This window comes from Hemicordylus capensis, chromosome 4 (assembly GCF_027244095.1).
Source record: "Hemicordylus capensis ecotype Gifberg chromosome 4, rHemCap1.1.pri, whole genome shotgun sequence".
Taxonomy (NCBI): Eukaryota; Metazoa; Chordata; class Lepidosauria; order Squamata; family Cordylidae; genus Hemicordylus; species Hemicordylus capensis.
This window is the reverse complement of record NC_069660.1, coordinates 19,178,209-19,194,113: the sequence shown is the minus strand read 5'-3', so window position 1 is coordinate 19,194,113 and position 15,905 is coordinate 19,178,209. Positions and strand designations below refer to the sequence as shown.

General features: G+C 44.9%; 1 protein-coding gene and 1 long non-coding RNA gene across 4 annotated transcripts in view; one reads left to right on the top strand and one right to left on the bottom strand.

Moving 5' to 3' along the window:
• The window catches only part of ZNF831 (zinc finger protein 831), a 72,933-nt gene that overhangs the window by 24,080 nt on the left and 32,948 nt on the right, over positions 1 to 15,905 (top strand). For 2 of the 3 annotated variants that reach the window (XM_053244445.1, XM_053244443.1), the window contains exons 2-3: positions 10,297 to 10,381; positions 10,943 to 15,175. In XM_053244445.1, coding sequence (XP_053100420.1) covers positions 10,979 to 15,175 — 4,197 coding nt within the window. In that variant the 5' untranslated portion in view covers positions 10,297 to 10,381; positions 10,943 to 10,978. The remainder of the gene's footprint in view (positions 1 to 10,296; positions 10,382 to 10,942; positions 15,176 to 15,905) is intronic. The other variant, XM_053244444.1, reaches the window with a different exon arrangement.
• On the bottom strand, positions 886 to 5,711 carry LOC128322694 (uncharacterized). Its single transcript, XR_008305891.1, has 4 exons — positions 5,614 to 5,711; positions 4,404 to 4,509; positions 3,899 to 3,947; positions 886 to 1,207 (listed from the first exon to the last, which is right to left on the bottom strand). It is a non-coding gene; the product is annotated as an uncharacterized LOC128322694 (long non-coding RNA).

Below are 15,905 nucleotides of genomic sequence, written 5' to 3'. Positions count from 1 at the left end.
GCAGTGATACCTGGGGTCAGGTTTAAAAGTCAGCCCCACCCAGAAATTCTTGAATGGCTCCACTCTATTTCTTGGACAATGAAGTTGGGAAAGGGGGCCCTAGACCCTTCTACTTGGAAGCATGCAGTCTCTGGTGTTATTCATTCGAAGAAACATCAGCAGGTTCTTTGCCTCCAGTCGCAGGAGAGAACAGGCGCTGTTCCTGAGTGGACCACTCTCTCATGAGAGTGAAAGGCCATGGAGACATGCATGTGGGCCGGATGGCAGCTGCCGCCAAGCCTGGTTACAAAAATTAACCTCAGGTTCAGCTGCCCGCGGTTTGCCGTTACGTGCAAATGTGGCCACTGTGTCGACACTGGCAGATTCAGACAACATGCCCAGGGTTGGCTTAGCCCTCCCAACACTGGAACTCAGCTTGCTGACAGTGACTGGGAACCAGGGGCTTGCCCTTTCCTTTGCTTGGTAAAGCCGCCCTTTATGTCTTGTATGATAAGAATTATTGTACTTTTTCATATAAACTGAATACAATTCATGTTTTAAAGGACTGATTCTGCCCTTTCATTCTGAGTAAAACAATAACACATCAGTTTGCCCAGTGCCATGAAGTTCAAAGACTTGGGCGAGGTCCTTTCAAAACCCATTATCCAGCCCCACAGTGAATCCTCTCGCTTTGAAATAATATTCTGCCTTATTATGGTATACTCTGAAGTGCAAATACAAGATTTTTCTGATGCTTCCAGATAAATTAGTCTTGGTATAGAACAAAGTTGTAGATGTCAATTAGATTTGGGATAGGAGAACAAACCGCATTATGGATGCAAGATCAGATGAAAATGAGTTCAGTTTGTTGCTTAGTGGTTCTGTTTGCTCGGAAAAATAAATAAATAACCACAAAGAAGAACAAGCCAATGAATGTGGTTCAGTTCTCAGCAGGGAGCCTTTCGGTCTTTTCCAGTTTTATGACTCCCTGCCCCCAATTGTAATTAAAAGTGCATATTCATGTGGATATTTGTTTCCCAAACCTTCCCCTTACACAGATTAAATTGTATGGATAAGAGAATAAAATGCCAAGAAAGGCAAAATAATACATGAAGTAAGAAGCACAGTGTTTGACCAAGTATTTATAGAATGAAACTCCTTCCTGAAGGCTGTAAGGTTTGAGTCTTGGCTTGGCTTCATACGCTGTGGTGGCTTCCAGAACATTCATCTGGAAGAGAGATGTCATATTTTTAGAGTGGCGGGGTGGGTGGGTGGGTATGAGAGGGCCTGGGTAGGAAGCGTCCTCATTGTAGGGGCAGCCCCCTCATGAGGTGAAGTGAGGCAGCTGCCTCGGCAGCCGATTACAGGGGCACTAGTGAGGTGACAAGATGTCCTCCTACACCCCCACTTTACAAAAGGGGAGGAGGGTATGCACAAGGGGGTATGCACGATGCCCTGCCTTGGGCACATGGAGGTCTTGAGTCACCCCTACCTCACTGTCCTCAGTAAGAGAGGAGAGCTGGTCTTGTGGTAGCAAGCATGACTTGTCCCATTAGCTAAGCAGGGTCCATCCTGGGTTGCATTTCAATGGGAGACTAGAAGTGTGAGCACTGTAAGATATTCCCCTCAGGGGATGGAGCCGCTCTGGGAAGAGCAGAAGGTTCCAAGTTCCCTCCCTGGCATCTCCAAGATAGGGCTGAGAGAGATTCCTGTCTTCAACCTTGGAGAAGCCGCTGCCAGTCTGTGAAGACAATACTGACCTAGATGGACCTATGGTCTGACTCAGTATATGGCAGCTTCCTATGTTCTTAAATGTACCTTTTGTGTCCTGGGGCAATCAAAAACAAACAAACAGATTTTGACCTTTGTGGTTCAGTTGTGTCACTTAGTTCCTTCTTCCCAAGGGGTACTCATCACTTTTGAGGTCAACAAAATTCAGTGAGGTGAGGCTCCATGCACGACTGCACTGTTAACTCATTTAACATCTTAAAACACACCTTTTTAAGGAGGCTTTTCGATATCATTATTTTGTTATATCTGGTAGGTTCTTTAGCTTTTTACAATCTTCAGTTTTAATTTGAATCTAATAATGGTTTTTAATCTGACTTTTTTTTTTAAAAAAAAAATTAATTTTATTACTTGTATCTGTGTCTATGTTATTGTTGTAAGCCACCCTGAGCAGTATTGCAATGGAGGGGCGGGGTATAAATATTCCAAATAAATAAATAAATAAATAAATAAATAGATAAATAAATAAATAATTTGGGATTGGCTATTTTCCAGCTACACAGGCTTGGTTTCAGATAAGTGAGGAGCAGAATGACTGTACCACTTCAGGAGCAGAATGACTGTACCGCTTCTGCACGTGCAGATCACGTTTTTTTTAAAAAAAATTGCTTACAGAAAGAAATTCCCTTACAAGCAGTAAACCAGTATATCAAGAGCAGTGGTCTGGGTTAGAACCAGCAGCGGCTTGTCCTCATGAGCCAGGGTGGTACCAAATAAGACACAGCTGACTCTGTTTCCTGGCAGTCCAGTTTATTTTAATTTTTATTATTTTTATTTTATTTATTCAATTTCTTTTTATTTTATTTTAAAATTTTTATTGGTTTTTACAGTATCTTAACAATCCAATTACATTTAATTAAGTAAATATTGACTTCCTGCTTACCAGTCTGCACGGTTCTTGTTAGCTATACATATAAACCATTGCTATAGTAATTCAAAACATATATACTCCACATTGCAAACTCAATTTTACCCTACCCAACCTGCCGTTATTACTAAATTTCAAACCCTGCTGAAAAGTCCAAGTTAGAAAAATAGTTCTTTAAGTAAAGTAAGAATGGTTCCCAATCTTCTTTGAAACATTCCAAGTTTTCATCCCTTATAAGTGCTGTAAGTTTTGCCATCTCAGCATATTCCAAAATTTTTATCAGCCAGTCTTCTTTTGAGGGAATTTTATTGTCTTTCAATTTCTGCTCATATACTATTCTAGCCGCCATGGTTGCATACATAAAAAATGTTAAGTTTCTTCTGGAGAACTCTCCTTGAGTTATTCCCAGCAGGAAGGATTCTGTCCTCTTAGGAAATGTCATTTTAAAATTTCTCTTCAGCTATTTATTCGATTTCTATACCGCCCTTCCAAAAATGGCTCAGGGCAGTTTACACAGAGAAATAACAAATAAATAAGATGGATCCCTGTCCCCAAAGGGCTTACAATCTAAAAAGAAACATAAGATAGACACCAGCAAGAGTCACTGGAGGGATGCTGTGCTGGGGGTGGATAGGGCCAGTTACTCTCCCCCTGCTAAATAAAAAGAATCACCACGTTAAAAGGTGCCTCTTTGCCAAGTTAGCAGGGGTTGACCTGCAGTTGCGCCTGTTTCTCCCACCCCACCCCACCCCACCCCATGTTAATGAGAGCCACACTGCCTACAGGCTGGCCATTCATCAGGTAGAGCTATACCCGATGAATGGCCGGCCTGTAGGCAGTGTGGCTCTCATTAATGTGAGGTAGGGTGGGATGGGAGAAACTGGCTCAATCAGGCTTTCAGGAACTGCAGGCAGCTGCATCCTGTTTGGCTTGTTAGGATGAGCTGCAGCTGTTAAGAACCATTTTAACTGATGAGCTGGTTTGCTTCCTTGCAGGGAAGGTTGTTTTTTTGCTGCTGCTGCATAGGAGAGCATGAAGGCACTCCCCGCCCCGCATGTAAGCAAACTAGCTCATCAGCGAAAAGGTGCTCACGCAGTCCACTACCTCCTGGTATATTGGTTTGCTGTTTGTGAGTTTCTTTATGTATCAGAATTTGTTTTTTAATGACATCCCTCAGCTGCACCCTGAAGTATTTCAGTCTGCTCTCCCTCATTGTGCTGAATAGGTAGACCAAGTAGAGTCTCTATGCAAAAGAACACCAACCCTTTTCAGAAGAAGATGAGTCTTCATATCCCCCAGAGCAACAGTCAGCCTGAAATATGAAAAACACCGGATGCCACAAACCGAGATAACATCAGTTTGCTTCAGCTGCACAGCACTGCTGGGATCAGCTAGAAGGACCTGCTGCTTCGTGCTGTATCTGTGTCACCATTTCGCTCAGCCTTTGAAAAACATCTTTCCCCCTGTATTACATGATGTCCTTATGGCCTTCCAGGAATGCAGGTTTTTCAAGGAAGGGAAGCCACCATAAAACGCCTAGCTTTTCCAGTATATTACAGTGTGTGGGCTCAGTCCATTAATAAGAACATAATGTACTGCCTTCTATTTTCAGTGTGCTTGGCTCTTTGACATGCTTATAGCTGGAATTACATGGGTGCATGGGTATACTCGGATGACAAAACATATATCACAAACATAGGCCTGCCACAACTCATCAGAGATCCTGCCCTAAAACTATTACTCATGAACGTTATATTGAATTACTCACCCGTGAATGTTCTTTAGGATTGCAGCCTTGGTGTATTTCTAAACTACAGACCCATATGTTGTTCAAGCTGATGGCATATTCTGCTTGAGATTGGTGTACATTTAGTCTGGTGGGGAGAAATGAGTGATTCCATGGCAACAAAGATTTCTAGCACGCTTTGCAAAATGCTTCACTTACATTATCGGGGTAAACAGCTTAGGCCCTGGGTATTTAAGAGAGTGTCTTCTTCACTACGAGCCCCACCACCCATTGAGGTCATCTGAGGAGGTCCGTCTCAAGTTACCGCCAACTCGTTTGGTGGCTACACAGAGACGGGCCTTCTTGGTTGCTGCCCTGAGATTGTGGAATGCGCTCCCTGCTGAGATACGATCCTCCCCATCTCTGGCAATTTTTAAAAAACACCTGAAAACCCATCTTTTCAACCAAGCTTTCTCAGCTTCCTAAATTTTTTAGGTTTTAATCTCTGGTTTATTTTTAAATTGTTGAATTGTTTTAAGTTTTTGTGTATGTTGTTAACTTGTTTTATGCTATTGTTTACCGCCCAGAGACGAACAATTGGGGCGGTGTACAAATTTGATAAACAAACAAATAAATAATGTTTGTAACAACTCTGTAAGGTAGGCCAGTGCTAAGGATGGGCTGAGAGACAGGCCACATTCATACGTAGCGTGAAAATGGAGGTTGCTGGACCCACAGTTTATTTTTCTCACCGTGAATCACATCACAGAGGTTTGTCCAACCGCAGTCGGGCAACCTTTGTATTGAGGGCAGGGGAGCTCCTCCTCCTTCCCGGTCTGCCGAGGCCACATCCCAGCAAGTTCCATAGTGCTCTCATCGCCAGACTATGGGCACGGCATCAGGACATCTGCAGGGCGGCAATCTTTAAGGGGGTGTGCCGAGCACAATCTTGGCTTTTTTGAATGGTCCACCCACCCTTGTCAGGGAAAGGGCATTTAAATCCCTTTAAATGCCATGCTATTCAAGCCCTTCTACTGACAGCAACTGCACTGCCACCCTCGTAAAAGCCCCACAACAAAACATCGTCCTACCTCACTTTTAGCCTGGGTTTAATAGCAGGATTCCCCAGGGGAGGCGTGGTGGGATCGAGAGCGATCCAAAGCAATGGCCTACAATATAGTAAACATTGTACAAAGTGTGCATGGGGGGAGAACGTGATAGGCAGAGAAGAGGAAAGTGATCAAATACCAACCCTTATATAATGTTATATAACGGTAATGGAATATGCCCTGTTCATTCGTTTTAAACCAGGGTACACCATCCTTGTGTAGAAGAGTGTGTCAGTTAGCCACGCCCTCATACTGATGTGCTCTGTGGCCACGCCCCCGCTCCCCCCCCCAGGTTCAGCATTTGTCTGAGGGCAGCACTGAACTCAGGGACGCTTCCTGCTAAGTAAAGAGAATCACCACTTTAAAAAGGTGCCACTTTGCTTAGTTGGCAGGGGTCAACCTGGTTTTAGAAAGACTGGAGGAGGTGTAAGGAGACAGTGCTGAAGACAGGAGGAGCCGAATGACTGGCATGATTTTAAAATGGAGGCTTTGTAGCTTACATCTCATTCTCCTAAATACTATATTAGTTGTCTGGGAGTATTGCCTCTCTTGTTTTATATTATGTAGGCTGGTGCAAAGACAGCTTCTGAATGCCATATGGGATGGAGCATATTTTAACAGCTGTAACTTCTCTCGCCTGTGTAATGTTGTCACAAGAGAAGCTGCACTTGACAAAGTTCTCCCTTCTACACTACTCTTAAAGGCCCAGATGCCCTGTCTTTTAAAGTGATAGTGCAAATATATTTTTAAGCCCAAACCATTAATATAGTTCATTTGATTCTTAATTATTGATGTGTTTGACCATCAGTAGGCATATTCAGGCTTAAAAATAAAACTCAGTCCGATGAATAACACATGGTCTAGAGGAGAAGGAAACACATTTGCAATGGTAATATGTGAAGAACTGTAGGGTGACAGGGTTTTTTAAAAGCAAGAAATACTCAGTTCTTCTTAATCATTTTTGCAAAGGATCTCTTTATCTCTGCAGTCTTACTCAGATAAGTGTATATATCCAATAAATGCTCAATTCTTATTTATTGCAGAAGACTCAGATCCCTTCACATAAGCAGGGCACTATATTTTGCATTCCCTCACAAATGCATTGTAATTCTGCCTCTAAACATTGGGGATGATACAGCAAAGGAAAGCAGTTTTGAATCCTGTTGATTTTTTGGAGTGTGTGTGTGATCTTAATCACATGATTACAGTAAATCCCTCCCTCCCATTGCACTCCATAGGACCTAAAGATTGACATTTGGTCGAATTGTGCCCTTAATTTGTTTCATGTGTCAACAAGCGTAGGTGCCCTACTTCTTGCTGCCTGCTAGGGAAGTGTATGAATCAAATTTTTGGTTTTCATTTGTACTCAAATTGAAACATCCCTGATTTATTTTGGGTCCAAATCTGACCCCCCCCCCATCACCCTAGATTCGATTTGTACCTGAATTTTCCAAATTTGAATCTGAATCAATTCGGATTTTAAAAAGGGTCCCAGGGCCAAAAGAGTGGGTGGTGGTGGTAGTGCCCAATGGGTGGAAGCTACCACCCAAATTAAAAGAAATTGGGTAAAGGGGTGATTTTTAAAGAATTTGTGAAGTTTACGTGTCTTTAAGATTTTCCCAATAGGGAATAATGGGGATTCCAGCAACCTTATAGCTCCAGGTGGGTGGTACCGGGGTGGCCCAGAGTTGGGTGTGGGAAGCTACCACCTATATTTAAAAGGAATTGGGCAAAGGGCTGATTTTAAAATGATTTTTGAAGTTTACGTGTCTTTAAGCTTTTCCCTATAGGGAATAATGGGGATTTCAGCAACCTTAGTAACTCCCTGGGTGGGGGGTGGTGGCACCAGGGTGACCCAGGGTGGGTTGTGGTCAGTGATAGTGCCCAATGGGTGCAAGGAAGCTATCACCCAGATTTCAAGGAAATTGGGCAAAGGGATGATTTTTTAAATGATTTTTTTGAAGTTGGCATACCTTTGGGGCAGATTTGGGGCAGAAAGGGGGCTTGGGGGGCAGAAGAGTGGGTCAGGCGGTAGTGCCCCAATGGGTGCCTGCTACCATCCTGATTTCAAAGGAATTAGGCAAAGGGGTGATTTTAAAAGAATTTGTGAAGTTTGTATGTCTTTAAGCTTTCCCCCCCATAGGGAATAATGGGGATTTCAGCAGCCCCATAACTCCACTTGGGGGGTACCGGGGTGGCCCAGTGTGAGTGGTGGTGTAGTGCACATAGGGTGGCAACCACTCCCATGCCCACAAGCCCATGGGGTACTGGGTTTTGTAGTTTCTAAGGTGTTCTGAGTGTAGATTGTCTGGTAGCAAAAGAATACAGAATTCCAAAGGTGTGTGTGTGTGTGTGTGTGTGAGAGAGAGAGAGAGAGAGAGAGAGAGAGAGAGAGAGAGAGAGAGAGAGATTGATTATGGAGTACACTCACTCAGTCTAGGGATTCACCCACATTGTGTGTCCAGTTGTCCACTTCTGTGGTCTGGTCACTGAGTCTACTCTTTCTTCTTCAATCTTCTTCTGCTTCGGTCTTCAGATTTGGGGCGGGGGGAGCTGGAAAATCTGGGGGCCAGGTGGCCAGTGGCCACAGGGGCTGAGGCAAAAGCCTGGGAAATGTGGCTGGCCAGGTGGCCAGTGGCCACAGGGGCTGGTGGCTGGGACAGACACAGCAGGCACAGGCAGGCAGTGATTGTTTCAGCAGCAGGAAGGGGGTGCAAAAAGAATTCTCTTCTTCTCGGGAACAAAAAACAAACAATGCAGCAGATATAGTCCATTCCCAGGCTGGCATGCAGCAGCAGGGACAGGCAGGCTGGGCTCAGGCTGGCAAGGCAGAAGGCAATAGGCATGGCATGGCATGGCAAAGCAAAGCAAAGCTCTTTCTCTCTCTTTTTTCCCATGAGGCAGAAAGGCAGAATGGTGGCTGCTGCCTCTTTAAATCTAATTGGAAATCCCTCCTTGAACTCCCCCCCCACCCTTTCCCCTTCTTCAACCCTTCCCCTGGCCATTGTGGGGTCAGTCAGGAGTGGCAAGAGCCAAAAGAGCCAATCTGGAACCAGGAGGGAATTGTCAGCAGATCAGCCCATGCTTTCGTTCACTGATCTGAAGCTTGGTAATTCAAATAGACATCAAATACAAAATGGATACTCCACGGAGATCACCACTAAATGGAGGTCCGAAACAACAAAACCTTCGGCTCCAAAATTCAGGCGATTTGTTTTGTGCCCGAAACATGCAGATTTGGGTACAGATCATTCTGTACCCGAAACATTTCGCACATCCCTACTGCTTGCACTTTAGTTTTGCTTCATTTCTGTTTCTGTTTATTACCAGTGGTCCTCTGAGCGTGAGTCCATGCAAACCTGATCCTCTCTGCTTCATTAGCAGCCTGGCAGAACTCATTGTTAGCAAAACTAAGCCTCTGAATGAGTATTGGCTCAAGTTTCTTGATAATTGTGGCCTGTCTGCAGCCAGCTGTAGTTTAACTGACTAGGTACAGATTAAACTGTAATTTATCCCTCATTTTGGTTTGCCTTGCATGGGGTCTGGAGATTTAGCTTCTTTTTTAGGAATGTTGAAATTATTGTTTCCCAAAACTCTGATCGCTGAGGGCCAAATTAGATATTAAGCTGAACACCCAGCTGCCCCTGAAAATGGCAGCTGTGTGTCCTAGTTATTTCCTCTGTAATAGTAGTAGTAGTAGTAGTATTTTTCAGTACAACCTATCTTTGCCCTGCTGTTAGTTTATTTTAACACATTTCTGTACCACCCTTCATCCAAAGATACTAGTGTGGTGTGCAAAATAGAAACATTACCATTCAAATACAATAGGAACTTAGGAAACATCCTTATACCTCAGGGCTGCTCAACTTCGGCCCTCCTGCAGATGTTGGCCTACAACTCCCATAAGCCCTGGCTATTGGTCACTGTGGAGGGGGGTTGTGGGAATTGTAGTTCAAACACAGCTGGTGGGGTGGAGCTACGTTTAGCAGGCCTGTTATACCGAGTCAGACCATTGGTCCATCTAGCTCAGTAGTGTCTATGTTGACTGGCAGCAGCTCTGCAAGCTTTGAGGCAGGAGTCTCCCCCAGATGCTGCCAGGGATTAAGTCTGAGACCTTCTGCATGCAAGCAGATGCACTGCCACTGAGCTACAACCCCACCCCCTAAGGGGAATATCTTACAGCATTCACATGTAGTCTCCAATACAAATGCAAACCAAGGTGGACTATACTTAGCAAAAGGGACAATTCATGCTCGCTACTGCAAGACCAACAATAGTAAACACAGTGAAGAGAGTCATTGGTTGCTGCTGGAGGGGCCAGGGAGTGATGGAATATCACCTTCCTTTGATGAGAGCTGTAGTCCAACAACATCTGGGGGCCTAGGTTTGAGAACCCCTGAGCTAAAACCACATGGCCAATGTATATAGCTAGGCTTATACATTATTGTTGGTTGGTTTGTACACTGATATCTCATTCTTCTTCCAAAAAGTCCAGAGCGGTGTACATGATTGTTTATCTTCAGAACAACCCTGTGAGGTAGGTTTGGCTAAGAGATATGTGACTGGCCCAGAGTCACCCAGTGAGTTTCATGGCTGAATGGGGATTGGAACTCGGGTCTCCCCAGTCCTAGTCCAACACTCCAACCACTTGAAATTTGTGATCCAGGATAGTTCATTAAAATAGGAATATAGGAAACTGTGATATACTGGGTCAGACTCTTGGTTCCGCCAGCTCAGTATATTCTATACTGATTGGCAGCTGCTCTGCAGAATTTCAGACATTTGTTTATTTATTTATTTATTTATTTATTTATGTTTTCTTATAGACCGCCTCCTCCAAAGACTCTAGGTGGTGTACAACAATACTACTACTACTACTACTACTAATAGGGCAAATGTCTGGAGAAACAGGTGGGTCTTAAGAAGGGTTTTTTAAATGGGTTTTTCTCAGCCCTACCCAGAGATTAAACCATTGACTTTCTACATTCAGAGCATCTACTCTACCACTAATCATCAGATACTGCCATCCTAATTTTACTGATTCATTAATTGCTAAAATGTTGGTATGTGTGCACCTTATGGTACCCCTTAATCTAGAGCTACACAACTCCAGCCTTCCAGCTGTTGTTGGACTACAGCTCCCATAATCCTCAGCCACAGTGGCTAATGGTCAGGGGTGATGGGAGCTGTAATCCACCAACAGCTGGAAGGTTGAGCTTGTGCAGTGCTGCTTTAATCACTATATTCTACATCAGGGTTTCTTAACCTTGGGCCCCCAGATGTTGTTGGACTACAACTCCCATCATCCCCAGACATGGCCTTTGTGGCTGAGGATGAAGATGATGGGAGTTGTAGTCCAACAACATCTGGGGGCTCAAGGTTAAGAAACCCTGTTCTACATGCCTTCTGAATATGGGAAATAAACAAGGTGTTTAATTCAAATATAACTCCATATCTCTGTTTCTTCCACAGATAATTGAACAGAAACTGGTGGAGGATAGGACAGAAATGGAGGCACAGAGACTTCCTGGTCTGCCGGTCTCCCTTGGTGATCAGCCAGTTCAGATCTCTTGCCTTCAAGCAGTCCCAGCTGCATCAAATCTTTCGCTGAGTCCAGTGATTCTTCAGCCGGAACAAGCACTTTCCCAGACAATATACCTGAAAGCCCTGACCATACCCCTGTATCAGCCCCTCCAGTCAGAATGCCCTCGGCCAAGTGGCCAGCTACCCATGGGCCGAACGCATATCAGCTTAGAGAGCAGTCATATGCCTTTAATCCTGAGCCCGTTTTTACATTCAGAGGGGACCGATAAACCTCATACATTTCCTCAGAAGCACCCTCAGACAATAAACATAGTGAGTGGTTTACCAGTTTTGCCACAATCTTCTCCATATACGCCACTTGGAAGCCCGGGGAAATCCAAAAGTGCTGGGAAGTACCTCTGTAAACATTGTGGGCGTGATTGCCTGAAGCCGAGTGTTCTGGAGAAACACATGCGCTCACATACGGGGGAGAGGCCCTTTCCTTGTAGCACATGTGGCATTGCCTTCAAAACTCAAAGTAATCTGTACAAACACAGGAGAACCCAAACACATGTCAACAATGCCAAGTTGCCCTCCGAGTCTGACAGCAGCAGCCCGCTAGAAGAGAACGAGAAGGTGACTGAGAGGGCTGGATCCCAACTGGTGACAAAAGACAAAGACAGAAACGGTGATCATACAAGGGCAGCAATTAAACAAGCGGTTTCAGAATCCACCGGTGTACTTGCCAGTGAGAAGCGTCCACATGAAGTGCCATTTTCTCCAGCAAATGCTTTATCCCGTGTGACTGAAAGCCAGTGGGCAACGACTGACAGCTCCTACAATGGAGGAGTAAATCCAAGTGTCCTTGAGAAAGAAGCCATGAAAGATCCAGGAAACCCGCTCCAGAGGAGGAAGATACAGGAGCAAAGATCCCCAACTGTTGGCAGGCACAGCCAGCTGCAGAGGCAGCAAGCCACATATTCGGACAAGCTCTGGGACAGCAGATCTCCCGACTACAAGCTGAAGAAATGTGAGAGCACAGACTCAGGGTATCTGTCGCGCTCCGATAGCGTGGAGCAGCAGATGCTGTCTCCTAGCCCGCTGCACAGCCTTTGTGAACACAGCACGGAGTTCGAAGGTGAGACTGCCATCAGCCATCTCAGGTGTGCTGCAGGTTATAGTTCAAAAGTGGATTTGACTGAGAAGGCAACATTAGAGAAAAAGAAGTTAGAAGAGCACATCTCAAAACTAATCTCTCAGAATAAAGCAGTGGTGGATGATAGGCAACTGGACAACGTTAGGCCCAGGAAAACAGTCTTGTCCAAGCAGGGCAGCATTGACTTGCCAATGCCTTACACCTACAAGGACTCATTCCATTTCGACATACGGTCTCTTGACATACACAGGAAGAAGAACCTTCCTCTTTGCTCAGCCAAATCTACCTTCACACCCGCAGAGAAATCCAAGCCACTGTTTTTTCACTCTGTCCCCACTCAGTTCTCGACAACGACAGACTGTGTGCCAGTGACCAGAAGTAACTCTTTGCCTTTTGTTGAGAGCTCAAGAAGGATGCAGGACCAAGTGGATAGTTCAAAATTGTCTTCTTTCACAAGAATGCCCCCAAGCACAAGTTGTTCTGCTTTGTTGCATAGCAACAAGTTTCCTGCAAGTACGGCAGATTTTCCCAACAGCCATCCCCGAGCACTGGTCAGGCAGGTGGCTGTTGATGACTTGCTGCTTAGTAACTTGACTGAATCTTCTTGTTCTGCGGAAGAGATGAAAGGTTCCAAAAGGCCTGGAGCCAGAGGGGAAGGTGCGAAAACAAAGGGCAAGAAACCCAGTCAAAGGAAATTAAAAATGTTCTCTCAGGAAAAATGGCAAGTTTATGGGGATGAGACATTTAAGAAAATCTACCAAAAAATGAAAAGCAACCAAACGACCAAGAAGCAAAAGGGAAATAAGGTAACAGAGATGTCAGTCTTGCACTCAGATGCTAAAGAAACAGCTAGTAATGAGGACATTGCTGTGCCAAGGAATGACAGAAGTTCCACAACTAGGAATTTGGTTTCCACAACCAGGAATTTCCCAGCCTCAGTAGGAATTTCTACTAAACTAGAGTCAGAAGGTCATTCCATTAGTAGCCTCATATCCCAGAGTGTTTCCTCACAGGAGAGTTCCAGCAGCTTTGCAGAACGAATGGAGACATCGTATTCAGTCACTGATGGTGCACACAGCAGAATGATGGACACACGGCATGGGTTGAGCCAAGAGCCACATGGCAACCATCAAGAACTGCCTTTAAGTACCGGTTGCGAACTGAGATCCCAGCTTGGTCAAACCAAAAGCCAAGAGAATCGTACCCCACTAAGCACTGCTAGCCTGCAAAGGTTTGATCATGGCTTCGAGGAGGAGAAATGTGTGCAAGGGGAACTGATTAAGTTTGCGCCACTAGCTGAGGATATTGCACTCAGCAAAGGAGAAGACGCGGGTGGAAAAGAAAGCTCCCAGCTTGCACAGGTGACCTCACCACTATATCACTGCAACATTAGCAAGCTTGTGCAGGAATCCCAAAAGTTACCCTCAGAGAGGAAAAAGCTAAAAGTGGATGAGCTGAAAAGCAAAGAAAATGAAGTGTTGAAAGCCGGTCCCAGCAGCTCGGCAGAGAGAATTGTGAAATTGCTAGACCACTGCAACATCATCAATATTGTCTCTCCGGTATCAAAAAACCACTCCATTACAAGAGAAAAGCAGACATTAATGGCAGGAATGAATGCACCCGTTAAAGGAGAAAAGCAGAAGGTAGTGGCAGGAGGGAACGCATCAGCTAGCAGTATGGAATGCATCGATGCAGACCAACAGCCTACAGTAACCTCCAGTCACAGGGATTATATTGCTAATCTTACCAATACAGCAAATGTATCTGCGTTTTCATTTTCCGAACAAATCAGGGCTGAGGTAAAGAAGGAATATATCTGTAGTTCCTACATGTTACAAAAGCTGACAGAACAACCATCTTCCTCAATAACAGGGACAAGAATGTCATCTTCAAGTGGAAACATGACCCCAACATCATCCATAGTAACTCCCCATCCAAGGAAAAATGAATTTCTTCCAAAGTATATCCTAAAACACTCACAAGAAAGGAATAGTACAGGCATGCCATTGGTTATTACAGGAGAGCAGGAGAAAATTCCATTGCCAAGCACGTTGACTGATACCACTTACCCGGCCAGTAACAATAGGTTGCTTGGCACCCATTCTGCAGATCTGTTTTTGTGCCCTTTGCAACTGGGACTGACTCATCCAACCAGAGCTAAAGAGCTAAAATGGGATGTGTGCTCAACTTGGAAGTCTCTCGTTGCTTGCTCACCAGCAATCCTAGAAACAACCAGTATCACCACCAGGGTAGATAGGAGGTGTCCTCATCAAAGCACTGGGCCAAAGGAGAAGGCGAAACATGATCCGTGTAAAGGAACAGATCACTTACACAGCTTAGGTGACCCAAAGAGAGCACAGGAAGAGCAAACAACTGTTTGTTCATCGCACACTCCAGCAGGGAAGAAAATATGCTTCACATCAATGTATACAGGAGGCTTTTTAATATCTTCAGACAGGACAGGGCCGAGTTCGGCCCTACAGTTGATACGCTCAGGGACCAGTTCAATAATATCGGTGTCCTCGTTGGTTGAAAGGACAGCTTTGTGTGGAAATACGGACCAGGAAACAAAGGAATGGGAATCGGATGGTAATTCTTTACCAAGGTTGCAGGACCTGCCCATTTGTTCAGTAGATAATCCCAAATGCCTTTGCCATGCCTCTGACATGCTTTATTGCCATATGCTCTGCACGCAACAAAAGGATGTGCGCACCCTCTCCCAATTCAGCTCGGCTTCTCGCGCAGGAAACTCAAAAACCCCTAGTCTGAGCATCTCTTTCCCAGCTCTCAATGCTGAGCCTCAGCTGACTTGGTGTTGCTTAACCAGAAACCTGCCCCTGCCTGTGGAGCAAAAGGAGAAGAAAGACTCGGCTTATTTTCCCTTGCATAGCTGGAAGAGTGAGAATGTCGTTTCAAAATGCAGCCTCTCCTTTTCCAAAATGAAAAATACCAGGAGGACTGATGGGGAAGGCATGACAACTGGCACCTCAAAAATACCGATTTCTCAGCAGGAGCAGATAGAGAAGGTAATGTATTTACTCGCTTCCTATTCAAATAGAGGTATACCCTTTCCCCGTGGAATAAAATGGAAGAATAAAAGTTAAAGAGCATGTTTTCATCCTGTTTGTTACAATTTCCTCAGTTTGTGACACATTCATATGATGGGTATTCAATGGCCACATGTTCTCCTCTGACAGGCAGGTTATTGGGTGGCAGGAAGTTGGACCCTCCAATTTTGGGGTGGGGTGATCATCTACCTACCCAGTCATCATTATGACAAGTGTTTGCCCATGTGGCTACTGAATATCTCTTTGTTAGAGGTATATCCTGCCTTTATTCTGTCAAATTCAAGATGGCAAACACAGGATTCCCTCCTGACCAGATTAGCTCCAATGTGGTTGCTGCATTAGGCGGCCTTTTTGGACAAGTTCATTTGTGACATAAAATTGTTCCTCTGATAGTCCTGGATTGGGGCAAAATTGAACTGAGGGCAAGTTCTGTCTGTGTGGAGCGCTGACGCAAACAACAGCTGGACAGAGGGATGCTCAGGTGAATGGCCAGAAAGTGTGGTGGCACAGGGACATGGCTATCTAGCACATTTGCCACCAGCTGGCCGCACCCCTGTGCCACTGCATCTTTTGGCCATGTGCTTGAGGATCCTTGTGTGTAGCCTTCATCTGCAGAGGACAGCACTGAATGTTGAAAGAGTTCTTCCATGCTGTTCTGAATCATGGGGTCATTGTGTCTGGGCATGAT